This window comes from Diachasma alloeum, unplaced genomic scaffold, assembly GCF_001412515.2.
Source record: "Diachasma alloeum isolate Michigan unplaced genomic scaffold, Dall2.0 Dall_scaffold_00214, whole genome shotgun sequence".
Classification (NCBI taxonomy): domain Eukaryota; kingdom Metazoa; phylum Arthropoda; class Insecta; order Hymenoptera; family Braconidae; genus Diachasma; species Diachasma alloeum.
In genome coordinates, this window is record NW_021680379.1 from 2,149,207 (window position 1) to 2,173,068 (window position 23,862).

Here is a 23,862-nt window from a genome sequence, read left to right on the forward strand (position 1 = left end):
TTTTTCGTAATGAATAATGATACCAATTGTATTTTTCATTGCGATATTAATGGGAAATGAAAATGAAAAAAGAAACAAATAATTTATCAATGAATAACGGTACAAAATTTATTTTCATTATCATATCAATGAAAAATGAAAAACCGAAAATCCCGATTTTTTTCGTCATGAGTAATGGAAATAAAATCATTTTTCATTATCATTTAATTATCGTAGTAATTATATCCTCTCACGGCGCGAAATGTGACACTGAATAAATTCTCTTCTTCAGGGAAAAATGATCGCCGTATGACGGACCTAACTACCTAATTGCTAATTTTTTGTTCATTGTCCATTTTAACTCGGTATCTTATTTTAGCTCTTCCCTAAAAATATTCAATTAATGAGATCGATTTTATCATTAATTAAATGAGTGTTGAATAATGTGTACCCATAATTACTGATTAATTGGGTAATAGAAAGTTTTTATTTCTGATTATCATCATAGGGAATGACATTTTGATAATCATTGGCAATTATCACAGTAATGAATATTTTGACGCTCAAAATTGCCCATTAACAGAATTATGAAAATATTTCAGTTTTCATTATTGATTATATAAGTATTAGAAAATATTTTTAATTTGATTATTGATTGAATGACCATTCTAAAATATTCAAGTGTAATTTCTGATAAGATAAATAATATTTTTTTTAATTGTTAATTATTACTCACTGAGACGATATTTAAAAAATATGAATTTCTCAATACTGATTCATAACATAATGAACAATATTTACACGTTGTTAGTGATTAAGCACAAAATATATATCTGCGGTGCAAGCATTGTACAAATTCATAGTTCTCCAATTGTGGGAATTTCTCAACTTGTTGGGCGAATTTTGACGTTTGCGAAAACGATTTAAAAACACCATTTAAAAACGATTTAAAAACACACAGTTAGTCCACTAATTAGTCCCTTAAGGTATATCTCAAGACAATCGCACCAAAAAGTTAGTCCCTATGAATTTCCCGAAAAAAATTGTGAATAACTTAATTTATTGCATTCTCGTAAGTTATTGAGTTTTTCTATTCTCATGTATTGTTGATCCAGGCAACAATAACTGTTTGAATCAAATAAGAAATTATTTGTTAATTCATTTTTTAAATCAAATAAGGAATGCTTCTGCGAAATTTCCGTTTTTGAGTTGAATATCGCAGAAACTATGTAATACAAAATTTTACAAAAAATTTACCCTATTCGGAATTTATCAGTCTATCATGGATTAGTATTGGAAGTTAGCATTTTTTCAATAGCTGGGAACTATTGTAAAGATTATCTATGACAAAAATGGGGTCAATCTTAAGAAAAACGTGTTTTCTAGGGATATACCTTAAGACCTATAATCTTACAAAATTTCAGATATTTTGAGATTACTTTAGTCACTTAATTGCTCAATTTCCATTTCTACAAATTGCATTTATAATCTCATTCAATCATTTCTCTAAAATTGAGCCGGATAATCCAACAATTGACAGACGTGGCCGTCAAGCTTTGTATTTTTACGTCTCAGACCATTCTACATAATTTCCAATCAAAATTAGAGAATGTGAAAATGGAACGGTTACAAAGCTTTCATTCGGAAGCAAAAATAATGCAAAAAGAGATATCTTATGGAATGCCATTTTCCTGCATTGCTTCCAGCACATCTATCTGCAGTACACATGCAATTTATTTCCTTGTGAAAGTGTTATCATACCCCACGTGACTCAGTTGTGAAGATTGTGGAATGACTGATTGGACGGAACATCTGTTCTCAGATAAATCTGTCCCTCCCATTCATTCCACAACTCGTGGATCTGAGGCTGACAATAACACGAAAGGATTTAGATTTATTAGAATAGGATTTCAGTTTTCACTCACAAGTTACTTGTAAGCATTTCCTCTAGTGGAATTTATTGGAAAATAAAAGAATAGTGCAAAGTTAAAATGTCGATGCCCGAGGAAAAAAAGGCTGAAGACGAGGAAGAGTTTGGAGATCTTGACGAATTGTGGAAGCAAATTTTCAACAGTGAATTCACGGGAAGATACGCCAGTATAAAAGGAGTGCGTCTCCCGGAACTCTTCATCAAATTTGCGGATGAGATTGACAATTTTAAAGTTCGGGATGATGATGTGTGGGTCTGCAGCTTCCCCAAAGGTGGTATGTGCAATAACTTTTAGACAATTGAACGAATCTCTGCTGGATATGATTTGATATATCGATATTTTAAGGGACCACTTGGACGCAAGAGATGGTTTGGTGTCTAGGGAACGATGTTGATCTTGAAGGTGCAAAAGCAGATTTGTTCCAACGATTTCCATTTTTTGAGTGAGTGCCATTAAAAAAATATCGGAACAACACACGAAGAAATTTATTTGAAAAATCCCAGCGAATTCGACATAAAATTCTATCGGATTTCTGTTGAATTTCTATTTTGAGTATTCTGATAGCTTTCTGATAGCTGTTTCTATTGAAGATTTCCACAGCTTTATTTCGTATTTTTAGATTGAGAATGGATAATAGGAAGTATTTTAGAGAACAATCGAATTTCATATTTTTACTAGGGGGCTACGTCCCCTGCTCGCACTGCTCGCCAACCCCCTTGTGACAATCATTTTGACCCTTCGTTTCTGCCCCTTAATTTTGGAGTCTTAATTTCAAGCACCATATTTTTATCACCAAAAGTCGATTTGGCTTTTGACAACATCCCCTTAGTTTCTGGCCCCCTATGACCCTTATTTGGATCCTTAATCTTATCCTTGTGACACTTATTTAGACCCTTAATCTGACCCTTGTTACCCTTAATCTGACCGCTGTAACCCTTAATCTTGTGACCCTGCATCTTGCAACTCTTAATCTAATCCACATAACCCTTAACCTGACCCTCGTGACGCTTATTCTGATTTTTATGGCCTTATTCTGACCCTCATGACCCTTATTTTGACCCTTCTGACCCTTAATTTTGGAGTCTTAATTTTGAGTACCAAATTTTTATTATCAGAAGTCGATTCGGATTTTTATAACACAGAGAGATCAAAATCACTTATCTCCAAGAGAAAAATTGAATTGAACAGCATTCCGCAACGACCTATATAATAAATTTTAATGATCAAGCGTTCAAAATGAAATGCATATACAGGATCCTTAATCTGAACCTTGTTACCCTTATTTGAGCCCTTAATCTGGCCCACCTAACCCTTAATCTGACCCTCGTGACCTTTATTCTGACACTCATGATCCTTAATTTTGGAGTTTTAATTCCGAGTACCAAATTTTTATTATCAGAGGTCGACTTGGATTTTTATAACACAGAGAGATCAAAATTATTTATCTCCAAGAAAAAAACATGAACTGCATTCTGCAACGACCTATACTATAATAAATTTCAATGATCAAGCGTTCAAAATGAAATGAATATACAGAGTGTCTCATTTAAAAGTGTACGGTCAAATAACTCTTGAAAGTGAGCAGTAATCGAGAAATTTTTCAATTGAAAGTTATAGGGTTGCAAGGGGGATAACTGATACAAAGTAAATTTCGAGTATTCTTTCATATTGTCAGTTATGATGCATTTCTTTCAAATAGTAACCAAAATGTTCACCTCCTCCGCTCCCCAAAAGTTATTCCGCTTGATGAGACGAATTCAGCCATACCGTATGTGATGTCAATCCACCCATTTTTCGGCGAAATTTTACATAAAAATACATTTTCATCACGCTGTGACGAAAAGTGAACTTTTCGGCATGCTCCGCGTGCCTTAAAGTCCAATTTCCGCCACATATTGTGATGAAAAATATTGTTCGTAACTCGTGAAAAAATATTTTTTAGCTCGTGGGATTATATCACTCGCCTTCGGCTCGTGATAGAAACCTCCCACTCGCCAAAAAACACTTTTTTGCACCCGTTACGAAATATACTATTTCTTCCTTTCTGTGGGTTACCCTCATTTATCACAAACGACAAAACATGAAATGAATTGAGCCAAGGAATTTCCATAGAAAATATTTCAATAAAATAAGTTCTATAGAAAAGTTAAATTCTATTCATTTTATCCACAGAATGTTTTCTAGTAAAAGTTTGTATCGAAAAAACACGAAGATGAGCTGCGGAATTTTCCAATAGAATCGGGCAAAAACCAACAACCAATGTAATAAAATTTTCCAGCTAATTCAGTGCGTTTTTTTATGAAATATTTTTGCATGTCACATTCTGGCACACAATAGAAATATGGAATAAACTATGAATGCTTGCAGAGTAACAGCTGTCGTTGATTACTCAGCCTTCAGAAGGAAAAAACCTGAGGAGAAATCAAAGAAACACGCAATGACAAGCTTAGAATTCTGCAACACTCGTTCCTCCCCTAGATTCATAAAAACACATTTGCCTTTTCACCTTCTCCCCCGTGATCTTCGCGAAGGGAAAACCAATGCGAAGATTATTTACGTCTGGAGGAATCCCAAGGACACCTGCATATCTTTTTTCCATCATTCTAAACTTCTGGAAGGGTACCGAGGGGATTTTCAATTATTCTGCAAACTGTTTCTCGCTGATAAACGTATGTACTGCAATAATTTGACTTTAAGGTGTTTCGTGTGTAGATCACCGGGGGGTGAAACGGAAGGGGAGTCTTATTGAACAAAAAAATTTCCAAACTTTCCAAATTTTCAAGTAACTATTTAAGTGTGCATTTGAACATTTTTTGAATATTGATTTTATTTATCAGATTGGTTGATTTTTTTTTCATCACCTATGGGTGTCAAATAATTTTTTCGCCACGGCGGGCGGAAAGGACACATTTTCCTCCCGCTTGGCGATACCTTTCCCACGATGCTCACTGACATTTGAATCGCGCGCCTGCGCGTGAAGGCGTAATTGCTCGGAAACTCATGATTTTTCGAATTATTTGTTCAACTAACAAACACTAAACTTCTGAAACTTTATTTGTTCTTATAAAATCTGAAAAAAATTTGAAACTTATACGTATTCTCAAAAAAGATTTGATTCATCACGCACTAGTTTTTCCTCAATAGTTCATTATTTTTTTGGGCGCTATGGAAATTTCCCTGATTGAGAGTGGGGTAACCTCGGAGGTTATAACTAGAGGAGTTACAAAAATATCCAAATTTCATTATTTCGTTTCTTGAGAGTGAGATCTGAAAAAAATGTGCAAAAATTCCCAGTGATGCAGCATACTCAGACATTTCTCTCATGAATTTGCCAATTTTTTTTTCATTATTTTCACTTTTCACACGAAACACCTTAATCATCAAGATCCGAGAGAAAAAAGTAAATGATATTCAAATAATTGCTTTTTAGTGTATTGTTGTCCATATTGGGATCACATCCTTGGATTTTGGAATAATCAAAATGATGCAAAGCACAAGATGCTATTGTTGAAGTATGAAGACATGAAAGCGGTAAGGAACTGAAAAGTCTATAACAATTCTTATGAGAATTTTATGAATGAATGCAACAGAAGATCTACATTTCAATCAACTGGATTCTCAAAGCCTAATAATTCAATTTGATTGAATGACGAAGTCCAACAAATCTATTCGAGTTACTTTTTATTGCAGGATTTATCATCAGTAATTCATAAAACCTCAGAGTTCCTGAGGAAACCCACACTCTCCCCCGAGAAGCTGGAAATCCTCATGGACCATCTGAGCTTTTCGAAAATGAAAAACAATCCAGCAGTGAACAAAGAGGAATGGATAGCTTACATCAAACAATTTGATCTTTGCATTGAAGACGGAAAATTCATGCGAAGTGGTGAACTAAACCAGTGGAAGGCTGCGATGTCCCCCGAAATGTCTCAGAAATTCGATCAGTGGACTGCGGATCACCTCAAGTCTTCAGACCTCACTCTTTAAATGATATGATAGAAAAATTTTTAATAACCCCCTGTTAATAAACTCTACTCTCCAGGATGGTTCTCTCAATAATCCCAATTTGACTCGTGGGATTATATAACTCGCCTTCGGCTCGTGCTCTAACCCCCCCACGAGCCAAAAAACTCTTTTCCGCACTCGTAACGAAATATACTATTAAAGTCTTGATCATCATCGCAGCATATCGTAACCAGGTCGAAGCGATGTAAAATAACGATAAAAAAAATTCTTGAGAAATTCAGTCTATTTATCTCTTTGTATAAGTGGTGTGAGCGCGCATTTTGTATGCAGTTGTCTATGCTACAGATTACGAAACAGGACACCATGGAAAGATACACATGGTATACACTTGAGGTCTCCTTCGCCAAAGTAAAACTTTATTATTTTTGCTTTTCGTTTTCCCAGTGAGATTTTTCACTTGGCTATTGCTTTTAGTCTCAGGACAGCGGTCCTCTACTACAGACGTGACTTCCTCGTGCAAATAAAGAGATTTTAATAAAGTATCTCATTGTTTAGCAACATTTATTTATTCACTTACACCCATATTCCATTAAAAACATTGGAGTGTTCACTCCAGCGGCTGTGTGGTAGCAGAGTGGGGGCAGCGCTGGAACGTCGGCAAAACTACATGAGGGGAAATGCGACTATAACGAGAGTCTACTGTATATGAAATGAAATGCACCTTAGCGTCCGCATTTTTAGAGATAAGATCACTTTGCACAATGATTAAATTAATTTGCTTACGAATGTTTTATCATTATTTGCGTGGCCCATTTTGTGTAGATTAGCAATAACCACCTGCACCGACATATTCGACATATCTCATTCACTTTGTAACATAACTTTGAATTCATCATTTAATGAAAAAAATGGTATGCAATAACTTTTCTACTGTTTAAAAGAAAGTACAATAATTTCTTTATTTTCTGAATAAAAACGTCAAAAGCAGTAAAATGTCGATACCACTGGAAGGAAAGAAGGCTGAAGACGTGGAAGATTTTGAGGATTTCGAGGAATTGTGGGAGAAATTTTTCAATATTGAATTCACCGGCAAATTCTTTAGTGTGAGAGGGGTGCGTTTGCCGGAACACTTCACTAAATTTGCGGATGAGATCGAAAATTTTGAAATTCGGGATGATGACGTGTGGGTCTGCAGTTTTCCCAAAGCTGGTGAGTGTAATAATGTCTCCAAGAATGAATTATTTAACAAATCTAAAATTATAAGGGACCACTTGGACACAAGAGATGGTTTGGTGCCTAGGGAATGATCTTAATTTCGAAGGTGCGAAGGTAGACTTGTTTCAGCGTTTTCCATTTTTCGAGTGAGTGAAAATGAATAAAAATGAAAATATATTTTGAAAAACACCGAATAATTGAATAATGAATTCCTGCAGAAAGGCTGCCGTTCTCGATTACGCAGCCTTCGAAAAAAAAAATCCTGAAGAAAAATCAAAAGAATCTGCAGTGACCAGTTTTGAATTCTGCGAGTCGCGTGCCTCCCCGAGATTCATAAAAACCCATTTACCCTTTCACCTTCTTCCTCGCGATCTTCGGGAGAGAAAAACGAATGCCAAAATTATTTACATCTGGAGAAATCCCAAGGACACGTGTATATCTTTCTTCCATCATTCTAAACTCTTGGGAGGGTACCGAGGTGATTTCGAACTCTTCTGCAGACTGTTTCTAGCTGACAAACGTATGTATTGCAATCATTACATGCTCGGTAAATGTTTAACATAACATAATTGAGTAGATTTCAATTGAAAGCTCAACAGATATTTATTTTTTCCAACAAAATTAATTAAACCTCATGTTTTCTCTTAAAAAATCTTCTATGCATTTCAATAGAATTTCCAATCGATAAGTCATTAATACAGTAGAGTCTCCCTAACTTCTCTGCTCTCCAACTTCCCTGTGATCAGCGACAGTGGGGAGAGTGTTCCCTTACTCTGAGCACCCCAAACGTGTGTGAGTGATATACGTGTATCCCTCTGCGCTTGGTGAATGCGCAGTAAACAGTCTCTGCTCCCGCATTCTAGTTGGACGACGCCCCTCTAGCGACAGAGTGTGGATGTCCGCAAGCGCTCATTTCGTGCATGGAATTTGTAGCCCCGACGTGGTGAAGTTAGGGAGACTCTACTGTGAAGTGTTGGAGACAGAAGTTTCATTACGCTTTTCGTCTTCAAATCCCCCCCCCCCCCCCACGTAATGTACCTCCATAATATTTCCCGACAGTTCTAAGCCACCCTGTACAAATTTTCCGCCTTTGTTTCAGTTTTGTGCTGTCCATACTGGGGCCATATTCTGGGATTTTGGAACAATCGGAATGATCCCCAGCAGAAAATGTTATGGCTGAAATATGAAGACATGAAATCAGTACGAATATCTAATTTTTTCGTTTTTTGAGACGAGATCAGGAACTTGTATAATTTTTCTTCAAATTTTTGCTGTCAAGTTGCGACATCGAACGATTAATTTTTCATTTCTAAACATGAAAAATATTGCTCGTTAATTAATAATTGATGGTCGAACGTTGAAAATTTCAAACATTTTGAAATCGCTAACGACGTCACAATGGCCTCATGTTGGACCAATCACAGAATGGCTTGGGCCAACCTAACCCAATTTTAACGTTCATCTCATCCAATGGATGACGGCTACTCCCCTCTTCCCCCACATTTGACCAACGTAGCGCTACCCAGTATTACTACGGTAGAGGCTTCGTATAAGATACCGTAGGGACAGTAGGAGAGTGGAATTCCGGGAACCCCTGTGCCCCCACTACGCGCCTCCATAGAGAGGTGAAAAATAGGGATCAGCGGGTTTCAAATAAGATACCTCGCTCGTTGCGCCTGAATTCAATGAAATTTTCAATTGTACTGAATGAATATCGATAACTAATCAATTTATATGTGTTCAATGTTTTGAATTGGTATCGCTCGCGTTCTCTTTCTCTCTCTAAACATAACCCCGCCTGATAGAATGGCATCTGACGTTGAGGGATTGTTGGTGGACTCGAGAATAATCACAGACTAAAAATTACGATTTCTAGATGGGAAAAGTGAAAAAAAATCGATGTATATTTTTATTACTTGAAAAAAGTGGTGTGACCCCCCTCTTAAGGTCATTAGACTCATGATCACTTCGTTCAGTCCTCCCGTTTGATTCTTATAACTATTCTCTTCCCGTTGAAAAATGACCGGGGCCATAGGTATCTTATAAGAAGCCCACGGAACATAAACATTCGGGAGGTGATAAAAGTCCCGAGAGTGGGGGTAGGCCTCGAACACCCGGAGCGCGAGGTATCTTATATGAAGCCTCTACTGTATGCCGCTTTGTGACGTCATGGCCAAAATAATAGGTTTTAAAAACGTCTGATTTTCAATCGATTATTGTAAAATATCTAGGCAAGATTTCTCCATAATTCTTTTCGTTTAGCTCTGTCTATGAGTCATGTAGAATGGGTGAATAGAAAAATTAGGGAAAACTGAGCTCCATGCAAGTTTCCTACTGATAGAATGAGCTTATTTCAATTACTTTTTGTTAAAGGACTTACCATCAATAATTCAAAAAACCTCAGAATTCTTGGGAAAAACTTCACTCTGCCTTTCACCTCCCGAGAACCTGGATATCCTCGTGGATCACCTGAGCTTTTCAAAAATGAAGGCTAATCCAGCAGTGAACAAAGAGGGATGGATAGCATACATCAAACAATTCGACCTCACCACTGAACCCGGAAAATTCATGCGCAGTGGTAAAGTGAATCAGTGGAAGGCTGTCATGACCCCCGTAATGTCCCAGAAATTTGATGAATGGACAGTGAATCACCTCAAATTTTCAGACCTCACTCTGTGAAGACAAAATACATTGCTCCGGTTCTAGTGGAGAAAATGATGAATACAAGAAACAAAAAAGGAAGAGTCACGGTTTGCCGATAATCGTTGATCATTACTGGAATTACTTGCCGCGGGGTCGTTCCATCTATTTCAATCCGCCTTTTTTCGATTTCGATGAAAATTGAATATGATATAGAAGTGTTCCAAGCATGCCTTGAAATTTTAATAAAAGAATTTTTTTTTGAAAGTTCACTCGGCTAGAAAATTCGATTTTGGCGAAAGTCGACTTTGCCCCTGGAAAAACCGAAAATCTGACCCTTTGGCTCCGGGTGAAAAACATTTTTTTTCAGTTCTCCCTTTTTTGAAAAAAAACCTTTTTTAGTTTACACTTTTTCACATACTTTTGAGAGTTCTGAATAGCCCGTCGCTTAAACAGTCGAAATCAACGTTCACCCGGCTGAAAAATTCGATTTCGGCGAAAGTCGACTTTCCCCCTGGAAAAATTTAAGATCTGACCCTCTGGCTCCGAGTGAAAAAAGAAAATTTTATTTCGACATTTGCCGCGCCTCCGGGGGTTTCATTGGCATCAGAATCGTTAGAAAATACAGAATCAACCTTCACTTGGCGAAAAAATTCAATTTTGGCGAAAATCGAGGGTTTCATTGGCATTAGGGGGTCAATAAATACAGAATCAACGTTCACTTGTGTGGGGATTTGCATATGGATACCCGAGTCGAACATTAGGACCTGAATTTCCCCTTGAACACCCATCATGAGCAGGAGGACCAGGATGAAGTTAGGGTGTATTTACATTCAGGAAGACCCCCTGGTTTCCGCCTGAACGTGCGAGTTATTTCCAAATTCCGAGGATTCAGGAGGAAAACAGGAGGTGTGTTAAACCTATTTATCGCCTGCACCCCCTAAAATGTTTTCCACTCCATCCCTCCTGGAAAGAACCTACAAACCCTTTCAAGGTATTTTTATTTATTTTGAATTATTAACATGAGAAGTACGGGTGAAAATTAAGGTCATACTCAAGGGTCATATATAAGGGTCAAAAATAACGGTCAGAAACGACAGTCAAAAATAAGGGTGACAATTTCCCTGATTTTCACCGCAAACAGAAATAAACAAAATAGTGAGCTACTCAATCATCCTGGCTATCAGGGTTAATTCAGGGGATATATGATTCCTTTTCATTCGACAGGAGGAGAAGGGGGAAAAAAGTATCAGGTGAGAAGAGTTTTTACGCCTTTAGGATGAGGCAAGATCATATAAGGAGTTATTCAGGATGTATAGGATGAACAAAGGAGGGAAATATATCTCAAGGCGGTAATAGGGGGGAATAAGGTCCAGATATACGACTCGAGGAGGTAATAGGGAAGAATAAGGTCCAGATATTCGACTCGAGGAGGTAATAGGGGGGAATAAGGTCCGGATATTCGACTCGGGAATCTGCATGGATATTTCACATGCCCGGAAATTTCGTGCACGTCACAATATATATCAAATAATTCGATCTTTCTACAAAACTCGGGGAATTTATGCCAAGGGGCGAAAGGAATCGGCGGGAGGCCGCGATGTATCCGGAAATGTCCCGGAGTAGATAATGGATCATTCCAAATTTTCAGTCTCTATTCTGCTAAGAAAATACAGAATACAGATTGTTCTGCTTTCAACGAAGAAAATGATGGAAACGACTAATGAAAAAAAGGGAAAGTCACGGTTTGCGAAGGCTGATGACCTTCGATCGGAATCTTGCTGAAAATCAATGAAATATAAATGAAGTCCTAAGAATTTCATGTGTTTGTTACTGAAGGAGTGAAAGGAGAATTTACGATTATTATCAGAACGGAATTTTTCTCTCTTAAATGTTTAAATGATATTTTCGTAGAGCAGTTGAATAGTTTGCAGCATTTTTTGTTGAGATTCAATTGTTTCCACTCCAGTTCAATGTACAGTTCGATGTTTTGTTGTTTTGATTGTTTAGATCTTAGGGAGACCTAGGTGAAATTTGAAAGTCTTCGATTGATAAAAATAACTATCGAGCGATTTTAGATACATCATGGGATACCTAAAAAACTGACAAAAATTTCGTGCCTAACCCATTTTACCCCGTACATCAGGTGAAAACATTTTTCTCGTTTTTGGCTTTGAAATGATACTCGCACCACAATTCAAGATATAAAATTTTAATTGCCGTTCTTGTATTTTTGCTTCCGAATGAAAGCATTGTATTCGTCAAATCTAAAATTTCCATTCTTTTGTGTCAAGATGACTAATTTTGATCTCAGGAGTTCGATAATGCTGTTTTTAGATCATGTCTGTATATATGTATGCATGTATGTGAGCTTTTTTTTCCAATTTAGTTTTTCGACGACCATTCAAAAAATAATCATCGAAATCTTTTCAATTATGGGTTAAAATATTCGTTTGGATGTTATTTCGGGCGAGTTCGAAAATAGTGGCCATCGCATTCTTTCCTTTGAAATTATAGCTTTATTAGGGGGCCAATCTTGGGCTGACATTGGCCCGCTCCTGGCCCGGTATTGGGTCGCCCCTGTTTTTTGTCAAAATCCACTTGTGTGCACTATAATATGGGTAAAAGTCAGGGAATCCTTTTGAAACTTTGGTATTCCGATGGTAAGTTCCATGATCTCTTGAGAAAAAAAATTAACGCATCCATATTGCATTACGCCGACGTTACGCAAACATTGCAGTCTGCATCTTCAGGGCTGTGAGCTCCGATTCTGAGCTCCAATGTCTGAGGGTAGTCCTCATATTTCTATGATCTAATTGAGATAATTGAAAGAAAAACTAGTTTTATTTTATGTAATCTAACGAACGAATTTCAATTATGTATTTATAAATAACGAATGTTGAAAAAATAATAATTTTGTACAAAATGTAATTTGAATGACGCTGGATAATCACGATTTTTTCAAATTTTTCTCATGCAATTTAATTGACAAATTTGATGATTAAAAATGGTTGAATCTATAGTGGGGTCTATATTAAACTGTAAAAGATAGTTGGATATCCTTAATATCCTTGAATGGAACGATAAAAATTGTAAAAAATTTAGGCATCATATTTCAAAATCACAATCTATTGATTCTGTTCTGTCAAATTTATGGAAAAAAATTACATGGAAATGCTGTAAAATGTGTAATGAAAATTGGCCAAAAACCAGTAAAATTTTCAATAACATTCCAATAGCTTTCATGAAGAGATCCCCCAGCGTGAACTGTATTTTTTTTACAAAGATAACACAAATTCATCTGAACACAAAAGGGCAGTCAATCATAATTATCGGCATCAATCAATCATAATTACCGGTAAATTGTGAAGTTGTTAATTTTTAACATAAATCTTGAAAATTTTAAATATTAAAGTAACCATCAATTTATACATTTAAATTTCGAAATATTCTATCAACCAATGATTTCGGTAGAAACATTGACGATTATTTGGATAATCGAAAATCAAGTACCCAAAGTTAGAATTAGCTTGTTAAATAAAAAATTACATTCCAGTATTATCAAATATTTTATTCATCATCAATCGAAAAATTTAGCTCATAAATTCTATATTTTAAATTTGTTAAATATAGTTAAACTTTGAACAATATAAGGAGATGATCCTATTTAATATTGTCAAAATCTGATATTATTGTCTATCCCTGCTGGAAAATAACTATAACTCCTGGTCACTGTATATCACAATTTCAAAATGTGAGCATGACTACGTCCGAAAAAATATAATGATAGGTAAATTTCCATAGTTTCTTCACCTGAAAAATTCAAAAATTCCAGGTCAACTGCAGCTTTAGGAGTCTATAAAGTACGCGAGAGTAGGAGGGAAACTGGGGATTAGGGGGAAGCATTGAAATATTGGAGTGTGCGACTGTCTTGAGTCCATTGTTATGGCATTTCGCGAACTGGAAATATCACCTCTTCGCTGTTCATTTATCCTTCGATTTCAAGCGATAGTGCCACCTTGTTGATCAAGGAGCGTCGAAGATGAAAGACGATCCCAAAGATTTGGATCAACTTTTGAAAGAAACTTTCACGAATGAATTTCGGTCTGGATATGTAAATGCAAAAGGAGTGACGATGACTGATCTTTACCCAAACATCGCGGATTCTATTGAGAATCTCAAGATCTGGGATGACGACGTGTGGGTTTGCAGTTTTCCGAAATCGGGTGAGTCCTGAAACAGTTCTATATGCGACGTTTTTCGTTTGATTCGATATAGTTTTCGGATAGACAAATAGTGCAATGAAACGATATCAACAGTATAATTATTTGATGATGCGGAACGACGTCAGATTTTGCTCAGGCTAACAAAAAAATTGTTCATTCAAATTTTTTTATAGAATCTTTTACGAGAGAAATGGATTTTACTATCTTATTTTTAACCCTTTGAAGACACCTCTCGGTCTCCATGTCCATGGGAAATCGATTGTCTTGAATTTTCCTCTAAAATAGTATCCTCTTTATATATTATTAGTATTATTGCTTCGGAATGAGAGCATTGTATTTGTCAAATTCGAAATTTACATTTTTTTTCGAGTTAGGATAAATAATTTTGGTCTCAGGTGTTCGAATATGCTTTTAGATCATGTCCGGACGGATTGTATTGTTGTATTTAATTAAGAAATAATTCAGGATAAATCGAAGGGGCATATTTATTGACAGTTCTTCAGAATCAATCATAGAACAAAAGTGGATCACGCATGAAGTTATTCCCAAACATTAGACAATGACAATCAACTTTCTTTTCATTTTACAAAAGAGGGGAAGAGGAGAGATTTTTTTTTTAATTACATATATCACAGAATGAGGATCAGAGATACTATTAACAGCCCAATTTGTTTTTCTTAAAGTTATCACAATTGTAAAATTCCAGTGAATAACGACTAGACATTTAATCCAAAAATTTCAAAAGGACTTTATTGATGACAAAAAATGGCTAGTTGTGTAAAAAAAATTGATCGAAAATATTATTGGTATTTTTCAAATGATTAATTAGAAAAATGGTTGTAGTTTCGTGAGTTCCACTCTGAAAAATATAAAAAAATATATCTTGCGGGAAATATTATTAAGAACGCTGTATCAAATTTTTGTTTAATGACATTGATTGGCTCGTAAAAGATTAAGTTTTTAATGAAGTCATGTGACGCCTCCGTCGGTCCGTGCACCGCCCAATTTGAGCGCTCCAGCCGGGCCGGGTGGAAAAAATGCAGCCAAAGTCATGAAACTTTAGACACATTTAGGACATGTGATCAATGATTTTTTGAGTGAAAAAGATTGTTGCCTAGTTTATCAATAATAGCGAAAAAGTTAGTGAAAAATGAAATTTCTGCGCACGCAGCCCAAACAAGCAGCAACGTCCCAAGTACCGATCGGGTGGGGGTAGCGCGGTCAATTTAAACGTCTTGAGAGAGAGCGATGAAGCGTTGTGATTGGAGCTCCCTCGAGCCAGTGGTACCAGCTCCTGGTGAAAAAAAAACTACCGACGATGGTGCCACTTTTTCGCATGGATTAATATTTTTTCATTTATTAAAAAAAAACAATCTGAAAATCATTCAATGCGTGGAACAAATACAAATAAATTTGATTAGCCCCAAAAATAATTTTGAATCGGAGATACTCCTTAAGATTGCTTGAATTTTGAATCCGAATGGGAACAATTTTTTTGTTCAGCGATTGGTTTTCTGCAGGAAAACAATAGAAACCCCTCTGCCTCACCTCCAACATTTCTTCCTCTCCCGATTATCCTTAAATTCACCGTTCAAATAGCGTGGAACGCGCCACATATGAACTTTCTACTATTACGGAGTTTTTTTTGAATGCCCTTAACTTTTGTAGAAAAAACTATCAATGGTTAATGCCTCCTAATGATATGAGTTATATCAATGAGAAAACACCATAAATGCTCGTTCAGGAATTTTTCAGATTTCTTTTACAAATCTTGAGTGCACTTTATATGCAGCGGATGCGGATGACTGATGTATCTTTAATTCATGCTAAAAAAAGAGTGACCATGAAGGGTTAAAAGGACAATCATTAATGGAGATATAATTAAATAGCTTATTCTTCTTATAATAAATTTTATCATTCAGGAACTACCTGGACTCAAGAAATGGTCTGGTGCATCAGTCACAATCTCGATTTCAAAGGAGCGGAGGTGAATTTGACAACTCGTTTTCCATTCCTCGAGTAAGTAATTTTCAAAACATTACGTACGAAAAAATTACGGGAAAAACCTTGCACATGCACTAGAACATGGTATGGAATTTCTATTGGAAATTCTATTAATTTTTAGTTGATTCTATTGAAATATTCCGTAGATTTTCTACGCGTTCTTAACATAGAAATGTTCAATAAAAATATTGTATCAAGAAATCATAACATTTCACCGTTCTATTCATTATATTGAGATTGTTTTTGTAGAAATTCATCAGCGTAAATTTTCACAGTTTTTTGTTTGATTTTTTGAATAATTTTTTACGCCTAGGAATTTATATTGTGACCTTGGCGATTTTTCGCTGGGTTAATGAATAACCTATGCAACCGACGATGGAAAATTCTCACATTGCCAAGTTGACTCTCAGCTTCGGCAAACTTCTGCGGTTGAGGGTCTCTACTAAATTTTCTCATCTGTGATGATTTGCCACCTCGATGTAGATAAACACGGTATTCATAATCTCCTTTCCAGATCGTCAGCTCGTGTTGATAATGCAGCACTCATTGAGAAGTTCCCAGAACTGGCGAATCATGAGTTCGTCCACGATAGTGTGAAATTCGTGGAGGACCTACCACGCCCTAGATTCATCAAAACTCATCTTCCATTTCAGCTTCTTCCTCGCGATCTGCGAGAGGGACGTACCCAGGCAAAGATTGTGTATGTCTGCAGGAATCCAAAGGATGTGTGCATATCTTTCTATCATCATACCAAACATTTTGCGTTCCGGGGGGATTTCGAGCAATTCTGCAGACTTTTTCTGGGTGATAAAGGTAATTAATTATAGATGATCTACCATCAGCCATAACTGAAAACAGTTGAAAACAGTGGCGTATTTTAGGGATAATTTTCGTTAACCCTCGATCACTCACTCAATGAGCGCGGCGCCGCCCGTTTTCGGTTTTTTATATTTTAGCGTGTTTCTTGACGCTTAAAAATTCGGAAAAAATTACAGCTCCTAGATCAATCCTTTTATTAAGCGTTGGCGTAGTCCGTTTTTTTCTCGGGAAATTTATTTAGCTAAAAAAAGAAAAGAAACGTCGAACAGACAGAAAAGCAGCGCCGCACCGCCCGGTGCCAGTGAGTCGCTGTCGACTCCTCGAGCGACAGTGTTGCTACATTCACCGCCACACTTGGAATACGCGCATAGCGGTAGGCGCCAAGGTGACAACAACGCTCTCGATTTAACCCAGCAGCCCTGCGCTAACGGTGCGACGGATGAAGGCTGGCGGCTGAGCGCGAGTGATCGAGGATTAAATGATGTCGTCATTGCATGTCTTTCATCATTCTAGTTCCTTACTGTCCTTTTTGGAATCACATATTCGGTTTTTGGAATAAAAGGAATGATTCATCATACAACATTTTATTTCTCAAGTATGAAGACATGAAATCGGTGAGTATAATCCTCTTCTGCGCGTACGAAAATTTCCAAAATTTCAGATCAATGTATCTAACTGTAAGTTCTTTTCCCAATCAAGGATTTGATATCGGTGATCCAGAAAACTGCGAAATTTCTGAAGAACGCCAAACTATTTTCAGAGGAATTAAACCAGTTGCTGGACCACTTGAGTTTCGAAAACATGAAGAAGAATCCAGCGGTCAATCACAAGAGCATGTTTGAGTTCACAAAGCAGTACCTCGGCGCCTCAGGAGAGGCAGAATTCATACGACGAGGGCAAGTGAACCAGTGGAAAACTGTAATGTCCCCCAATATTTTGGCCCAATTTGATGAGTGGATCTCGAAAAATTTAAAAACTTCAGATTTTTCTTTTGAGTCTCCTGTGAAGCCGAATATTCAGTATATCGAGCAATTCCACAATTCAAGATGAATATCGACAAGGTTTTGGAACTGGGCGATGCGTAAGGGCGATTGGGGTAAAACGGATTGGGCAAAACGGATGCGTAGGGTCATACGTCTCTAGGGTCAAATATTGCACTGGTCTTGCCTCGTGAGAGTCAAACGCCGCAACCCGGGTAGAAATTCAACCGGGGATTCAGCCGCAACTCGGGTGAGCGCGAGCTCAGCCTCGGCTTGCCGCTTGACCCGAGTTCACGCCGCGACCCGCCGCTCCATACCGGCTCACAGTCGAACGCTCGTCAGATGGCATAACCCGGCACTTGAGTTTGAGCTGTGGCTCAACGCTTAGAACTCAGCTCCGATTGAGTCGTGTCGTTTCGAGTGGAGGGTGGAATAGAATGATATTTATGCATTTTTAGAATATCGATTTAAAATTTGAATACTTTGGAAAATCCTTGTCTTCTTACTATAAAAAAAAAATGGAATTCCACTGAACTTTCTATAAAATTTGAAATTTACTGATTTTTCCCTCTGTCATCGAATATAAAACCTGGCACTTTCTCTAAGAATTCCTATTGAATTTCTATTGGAGCTCTATGAGAATTCTATTTAAGTTTTATTGCAATTCTATTGAAAAATTCTATTTTTTTTTGCGTCAATTCCATTGAAAATTATGCAACTTTCCCCTGCATTTTTAATAGATATTTGTTTGTAGAAAAAAATCCATTGATTTTTCTAGATAATTTATTCTGTCAGGATTTCTTCCACAAAAACTATTGGGCATGATTTTTCCAAGTTTTGTCCCTGCATTTGATTAAAAGAAAAGAAGAAAAACCGAGCGGAAAAACTTAGAAATCTTACGCCTAAGAAAATCTATAGGAACATAAAAACCTATTTACTTTCTTGCACCAAATTTTACCTTAACAAAAAGACTCTATGAAGTTGCATAATCTCCTATAGAATCGGCGCAAGAAACGAATAGAATTCTAATAGAACTTCCAGAGAATTCTCATAGAATTCCAATAGAAATTTAATAGAAAGCGCTAGGTTTTTCTGTTGAATTTTTTCATGCGTGTTATTTTGGCATACCTGTATTCAACATTTCCCTAATAAATCGTAGAATATTCTTAGAACTCGTAGGCCTATCGAAAAATGAAGAATATCCTCTCCTGTAGCGTTGATAATTAATAATAAAGGTTCGTTAACGTTTTTCAAGTGATTATTTTTCTTGATTTTGTTTGTTGTATTCGCGAGAAAAACGAAAGTTTTGATTACGTTTCAGTGAATTGTTCTACCTTGTATTTTCAGCTTAATCCCATTCGATTAGTTAATATCGCGTTATTTCTGATGAGCTTGTGATTGTTCATCTGAAAAAGCATGCCATCTTCACATTTATTCGATTGTTTTTTCGCTCAAATCACGATGCCATCGGACCTGTCAAATCATTATTGAAGTTAAGTATACTGGGATTGACTAATTGGAAATGAACCTGAGGTTGAGCAGTGGCCATTGAACTAAAGCCCGGCGTTTCGCGTAATAATCTAACGCTGGGCTGTGAGCGCGTGACGCGGCTCAACCTCGGGTACATATGACGCGCGTGGAGTTTATCCCAAGCTGGGGCGGAGTGGCGTATTTCTAGCTGGGATACGGGTTCCGAGCCGAGTTCGAGCGGCGTGATTTCTACCCGGGAAGGGTCATACCTCACAAGAGGCTAAGGTTGCAAGGTTCTGACGTCTCGAGAGGTATATCTTTTTTTTTATCGTTATTTTACATCGCTTCGACCCGGTTAGGGTGTACTGCGATGGTGATCAAGACTTTAAATGGTTAGATGGCACCATTCTACCCGGCTGGGATTTGAACTCGGAACCTTTCGCATGTGAGGCAATTTTTTTTTCTTTTTCAATAAATATTTATTAACGATTAATATATCTTTATACATCTGTTGCTTACGTCTATATATATAAAAAATGTTCATTGTCTTTTGTTGGTGCGTAGTCCCTACTTGTATAATTAACAAGTTTAACCTACTGTTTTATATTTTACTGGTACATTTTGAGGTAAGATGTGTTTACATTTACTGGTGGTAAAATTAGTTGATGACTCGTGTGCGATGATGTGATTATGAATGTGTTTTTTGTTGAAAAAGTTTTAATAAAAACCAACTTGGTGTGAGGTCATGAACTTACCAACTACGCCAAGCCACCGGGTGAGGGTTATATCGAAAGAGTGTAACGAACAAAATTATAATCGGTAAAGACTATGAACTATTGGATTGAAGATAGAAGTATACAGCTTTTATGGACGCAATGTGTTGAATTTCATTTTTTCAAAAATCGTTTTTTCGAAAAAATGTTCGGAAACGAAAGTTGATATTGCGCCTAAAAAATAGTCTTGGTCTATTCTACAAATTCTGACGATTTTCAGATAAAATATCTGAAACTACCTGGATATCCTTAAATTTACATTTTGCCGCACTCTTCGCAATGTCGCAGATACCAATAAATAAATATAAAAGAATTAAATCTCAATTTGTTAGTACGTTAAATTTCCTGTACCCATCATTTATACTTCAGCTTGTTGACTGACTAGAGGCCAGGCCACAAGATCAACATAATCCATCATCATTAACGATATCGATGGAAAAAAAATTCCATTCTCTTAAATGGATGAAAATGAACGGTCAGTCCCACTCGTTCTTATTTTTCTTATCTGTATTAAACGGTAGCGTATCATTTCGGGTGGCGCATTACTTGGCGATTTGCCACTGGGTAAGTCATTCAGTTTCAGTTATCAACCACCAACTTATGTCTGAGTGTCGAAAAATAAAAATGTCGGAAGCAGCAGAAGAGGGAAAAATTAAAGACAATCAATTCGAAAACAGTGATGAAAAGTGGGAGGAACTCTTCAAGAGTCACTTCCAGAGTAATTTCATCACAATAAAAGGTGTACGTTTCCCAGAAGCCTTCACCAAACATGCAGATGATATTGAAAATTTCAAAGTTCGAGATGATGACATATGGGTCTGTACTTTTCCCAAGGCTGGTGAGTCCAATTATATTTTTTTCGTACGGACCTTCACTTTTCCTCGTCCGGGGATTGGTATTGGCCCTTCCCCATACTCGTCAAAGTGAAAATCACTACGGAAAAATATCCTTTACGACTAGTGCTATGGGTTTTTTTTATTCGCGTAGTTAGCCAGTCCTCACCTTCGGCTCGGATGTCAACTTCAGGCGAGTAAAAAACCCCATGGCACTCGCCCTGAAATATACTAGTTCACGATCATCAATTCACTATTTAGCGGAATAATAATTATAATTATAATTTTTTACTTTGAGGCACCACCTGGACCCAAGAGATGGTCTGGTGTCTAGCAAACGACGTAGATCTCGAAGGTGCAAAAACAGATTTGTCGGATCGGTTTCCATTTTTCGAGTGAGTGACTCAATCTTGAAGATATATTCAGCCAAAAGCAGACAATTTACTGTATGAAAGGAGCCACAAACCCTTATCGTGAATGACATTCTTATGATTAATTTCGTTTCAGGCTAACCGCTATTTCAGATCTCTTACTGATACCCAAAGAATTATCAGAATCGGATCCCGAAATAACGAGGAGCATAGAATTATGCGACAACCTCCCCTCTCCGAGATTTATAAAAACGCATCTACCGTTTCACTTTCTGCCTCGTGCCCTCCGGGAGGGTAAAACTACTGCCAAAATTGTTTACGTTCGGAGGAATGTAAAGGACAATTGCATATCTTACTATCATCACTCTCGACTCATGGAGGGATATGGAGGGGATTTCAATGCATTCTGTCAACTTTTTTTGGCTGATAAGTGTGGGTATCACCAGTTCATTTGTAAAATGGAAATTTAATAATTGGTTCAGTTACGAACGAGGGGCTTGCCCCTCCCCCCCTGTGACTAATCGGGTGCAAATGTTTTGTCTTCTATATAAGAAAAGCCATAGAGTAGATACTCCCTAAGATTTCGCTTCTCTATGATTTATAAAAAAAAACAAACTTGACAATGCGTTGCATCGAATAATACTAATTTATCAATTTTCTGTCAATTACGTGTTTTCTGTTGGTATTTTCATGAAACCTTGTTGAAAAAACTGGACTTTCTCAAGAAAAATCAGCAGAAAACCAATATCATTCCGAATAGAATTTCAATGCAGTAGGCTCTCGCTAGTTGTTCATCGAAAAGGCTGTAGGGTTTCCAAGAAAAGAGAAACTTTCCACCGGCTCCCACTCCTCACTCAATGCCGATCCAATTTCTCAGAGAAAATGAGACGGAATGAATAGTTTCATTTTCAAAAAAAATTATTTGGATCTCTGTGTTTACGCACGGAGGACAAAAGAAAGCTATAGGGGGGTAAGAGTGGGGGGCGGAAACGAGCAACTAATGGATGTGCAAGTAGCGAGAGTTCAGTAGACTCCCGTTACAGTCGCACTCATGGGGGAATAGGGGAAGTGAATTCGGAGAATGCGACTGCATTTCGCGACCTCCACCACGCACTTACACGAGGCGAGATTTCTGAGAACTGGAGCCATAAAATAAAAATACTAAGGATTTAATTTTCTTCTTATTGAATTTAATGCCTTATTAACTAATTTTAATCACATCAATTTAATTACGTCAATTTTAATTACCTCAACATTTCAATATACATTTAATTAACTTCTCTTTTTATAGCCAGCTGATTTTTTTAAATCAAAAAACTTTTTTCATTATCAAAGTGGTTTTGGTCTTGCAGTTTTAGTTTTAAGATTCCGCTTAATTCTCTTTCTTTTAATTTCTTGGTTATCTTGTTGTTATTTTCTTCATTCTGATTCATTATCTAGAGGGAACTGAATTTTATGATCGAAAATTCATATTTAGCGTATTTTATTTTTCGGCTTTCTTGGAATTTAGAGACAATGCCTTCTCAAAGATAACGTTGGAGTGTTTACTCCCGGGCCCGTGGGTAGTACAGTAGAGGAAGCAGCTGAGCAAAGAAGAATCAATGTGAGAGGAAACGTTGTTACGGGAGTCTACTGTACTGTAAAAAGCTATCCTATAGATAAGAATACCGATAGCGTTCCCTAAATTTTCACCCTCTTTCTTTCTTCATTATTATATATAGAGGAAACTTCCTATCTTTATTTTTCAGTGTTATATTGTCCGTTTTGGGATCACATTTTGGGATTCTGGAATCGAAGAAACGATCCCCAATTGAATATTTTGTTCTTGGCATTCGAGGATATGAAATCGGTAAGCTGAAACTGCCCTTCTTTCCAGAATAATTCTACCCATTTATAATATGTATGATTTTCACATTAGATACATTCCCACGAAAATAGAAAATATGAATTTGCATTCCACAAAAAAATTCTATAAAACTTACCAAAATCCTTTTAATTCTTAAGGATTTATCATCGGTGATTCACAAAACATCAGAATTCCTGGGAAAGCCTTCACTATCTACTGAAAAGTTGGAGATTCTGTTGGACCATCTCAGTTTTTCAAACATGAAAAAAAACCCAGCGGTGAATAAGGAAGAATGGATAAAGGCTATGAAACAATTTAACATTTCCACGACAGGGGAGAAGTTCCTGCGAAGTGGTGAAGTAAATCAGTGGAAGGTAGCAATGTCTCGGGAAATGATTGACGAGTTCGATCAGTGGACTTCACGTCAGCTCGAAACTTCAGACCTGACGCCGTAGGAGAAGAAGAGAGAATATTATAGAATTCTGAAATCCGAATGAAATGAATGAAAAATTTAATAGCATAGAATATAAACTAAACGTGGTATTTAAACATTACACATAAAAAATAATTCTCTTTTATTCTAAGTTGAATACAAAATATTAGTTGTTTCATCAATGAAGATTACATTCATTTAAAGAATAGGACTTCCCTGAGAATGAAGTGAATTCATTTCAAATATCATGCCAAATGATATTTCAATGGTGATTGTTGCAGTTGCTACTATTCCCCTTAATGTTCATTACTTGCCTGGCCTTTAAACAGAGGTCCCTTTATGATATTTTACGCATCAGAAATCAAGGCAATAAAAA

The 23,862-nt window shown here is 36.8% G+C and overlaps 4 protein-coding genes across 4 annotated transcripts; all 4 read left to right on the forward strand.

The window, feature by feature from the left end:
* The first annotated feature begins 1,789 nt into the window (after window positions 1-1,789).
* On the forward strand, window positions 1,790-6,050 carry LOC107037175 (sulfotransferase 1C4). Its single transcript, XM_015255576.1, has 5 exons — window positions 1,790-2,184; window positions 2,256-2,352; window positions 4,278-4,579; window positions 5,341-5,441; window positions 5,601-6,050. The coding sequence occupies exons 1-5, from the start codon at window positions 1,971-1,973 to the stop codon at window positions 5,895-5,897; spliced, it is 1,011 nt and encodes a 336-aa protein (XP_015111062.1). The 5' UTR covers window positions 1,790-1,970; the 3' UTR covers window positions 5,898-6,050.
* Window positions 6,051-6,719: 669 nt separating this feature from the next.
* Window positions 6,720-9,902, forward strand: LOC107037182 (sulfotransferase 1C4). Its single transcript, XM_015255585.1, has 6 exons — window positions 6,720-6,787; window positions 6,862-7,085; window positions 7,141-7,237; window positions 7,310-7,611; window positions 8,191-8,291; window positions 9,465-9,902. The coding sequence occupies exons 2-6, from the start codon at window positions 6,869-6,871 to the stop codon at window positions 9,768-9,770; spliced, it is 1,023 nt and encodes a 340-aa protein (XP_015111071.1). The 5' UTR covers window positions 6,720-6,787; window positions 6,862-6,868; the 3' UTR covers window positions 9,771-9,902.
* Window positions 9,903-13,773: 3,871 nt separating this feature from the next.
* LOC107037152 (sulfotransferase 4A1) lies at window positions 13,774-17,830 on the forward strand. The gene is made up of 5 exons (XM_029126046.1): window positions 13,774-13,957; window positions 15,880-15,976; window positions 16,476-16,774; window positions 17,294-17,394; window positions 17,480-17,830. The coding sequence occupies exons 1-5, from the start codon at window positions 13,774-13,776 to the stop codon at window positions 17,828-17,830; spliced, it is 1,032 nt and encodes a 343-aa protein (XP_028981879.1).
* A 2,797-nt stretch (window positions 17,831-20,627) lies between these two features.
* On the forward strand, window positions 20,628-23,564 carry LOC107037153 (sulfotransferase 1 family member D1). The gene is made up of 5 exons (XM_015255542.1): window positions 20,628-20,841; window positions 21,135-21,231; window positions 21,344-21,639; window positions 22,956-23,056; window positions 23,212-23,564. Exons 1-5 carry the CDS (start codon window positions 20,628-20,630, stop codon window positions 23,506-23,508), a joined length of 1,005 nt encoding a protein of 334 aa, XP_015111028.1. The 3' UTR covers window positions 23,509-23,564.
* Window positions 23,565-23,862: the final 298 nt, after the last annotated feature.

Coding starts and splice junctions, on each gene's coding strand:
- LOC107037152 (XM_029126046.1), top strand. CDS start 13,774: ATGAAAGACGATCCCAAAGATTTGGATCAACTTTTGAAAGAAACTTTC. Junction 15,977..16,475: donor ACTCGTTTTCCATTCCTCGA/GTAAGTAATTTT, acceptor TCTCCTTTCCAG/ATCGTCAGCTCGTGTTGATA. Junction 17,395..17,479: donor AGTATGAAGACATGAAATCG/GTGAGTATAATC, acceptor TTCCCAATCAAG/GATTTGATATCGGTGATCCA.
- LOC107037175 (XM_015255576.1), top strand. CDS start 1,971: ATGTCGATGCCCGAGGAAAAAAAGGCTGAAGACGAGGAAGAGTTTGGA. Junction 2,353..4,277: donor CAACGATTTCCATTTTTTGA/GTGAGTGCCATT, acceptor GAATGCTTGCAG/AGTAACAGCTGTCGTTGATT. Junction 5,442..5,600: donor AGTATGAAGACATGAAAGCG/GTAAGGAACTGA, acceptor TTTTTATTGCAG/GATTTATCATCAGTAATTCA.
- LOC107037182 (XM_015255585.1), top strand. CDS start 6,869: ATGTCGATACCACTGGAAGGAAAGAAGGCTGAAGACGTGGAAGATTTT. Junction 7,238..7,309: donor CAGCGTTTTCCATTTTTCGA/GTGAGTGAAAAT, acceptor GAATTCCTGCAG/AAAGGCTGCCGTTCTCGATT. Junction 7,612..8,190: donor ACTGTTTCTAGCTGACAAAC/GTATGTATTGCA, acceptor CCTTTGTTTCAG/TTTTGTGCTGTCCATACTGG.
- LOC107037153 (XM_015255542.1), top strand. CDS start 20,628: ATGTCGGAAGCAGCAGAAGAGGGAAAAATTAAAGACAATCAATTCGAA. Junction 20,842..21,134: donor CTGTACTTTTCCCAAGGCTG/GTGAGTCCAATT, acceptor TTTTACTTTGAG/GCACCACCTGGACCCAAGAG. Junction 21,232..21,343: donor GATCGGTTTCCATTTTTCGA/GTGAGTGACTCA, acceptor ATTTCGTTTCAG/GCTAACCGCTATTTCAGATC.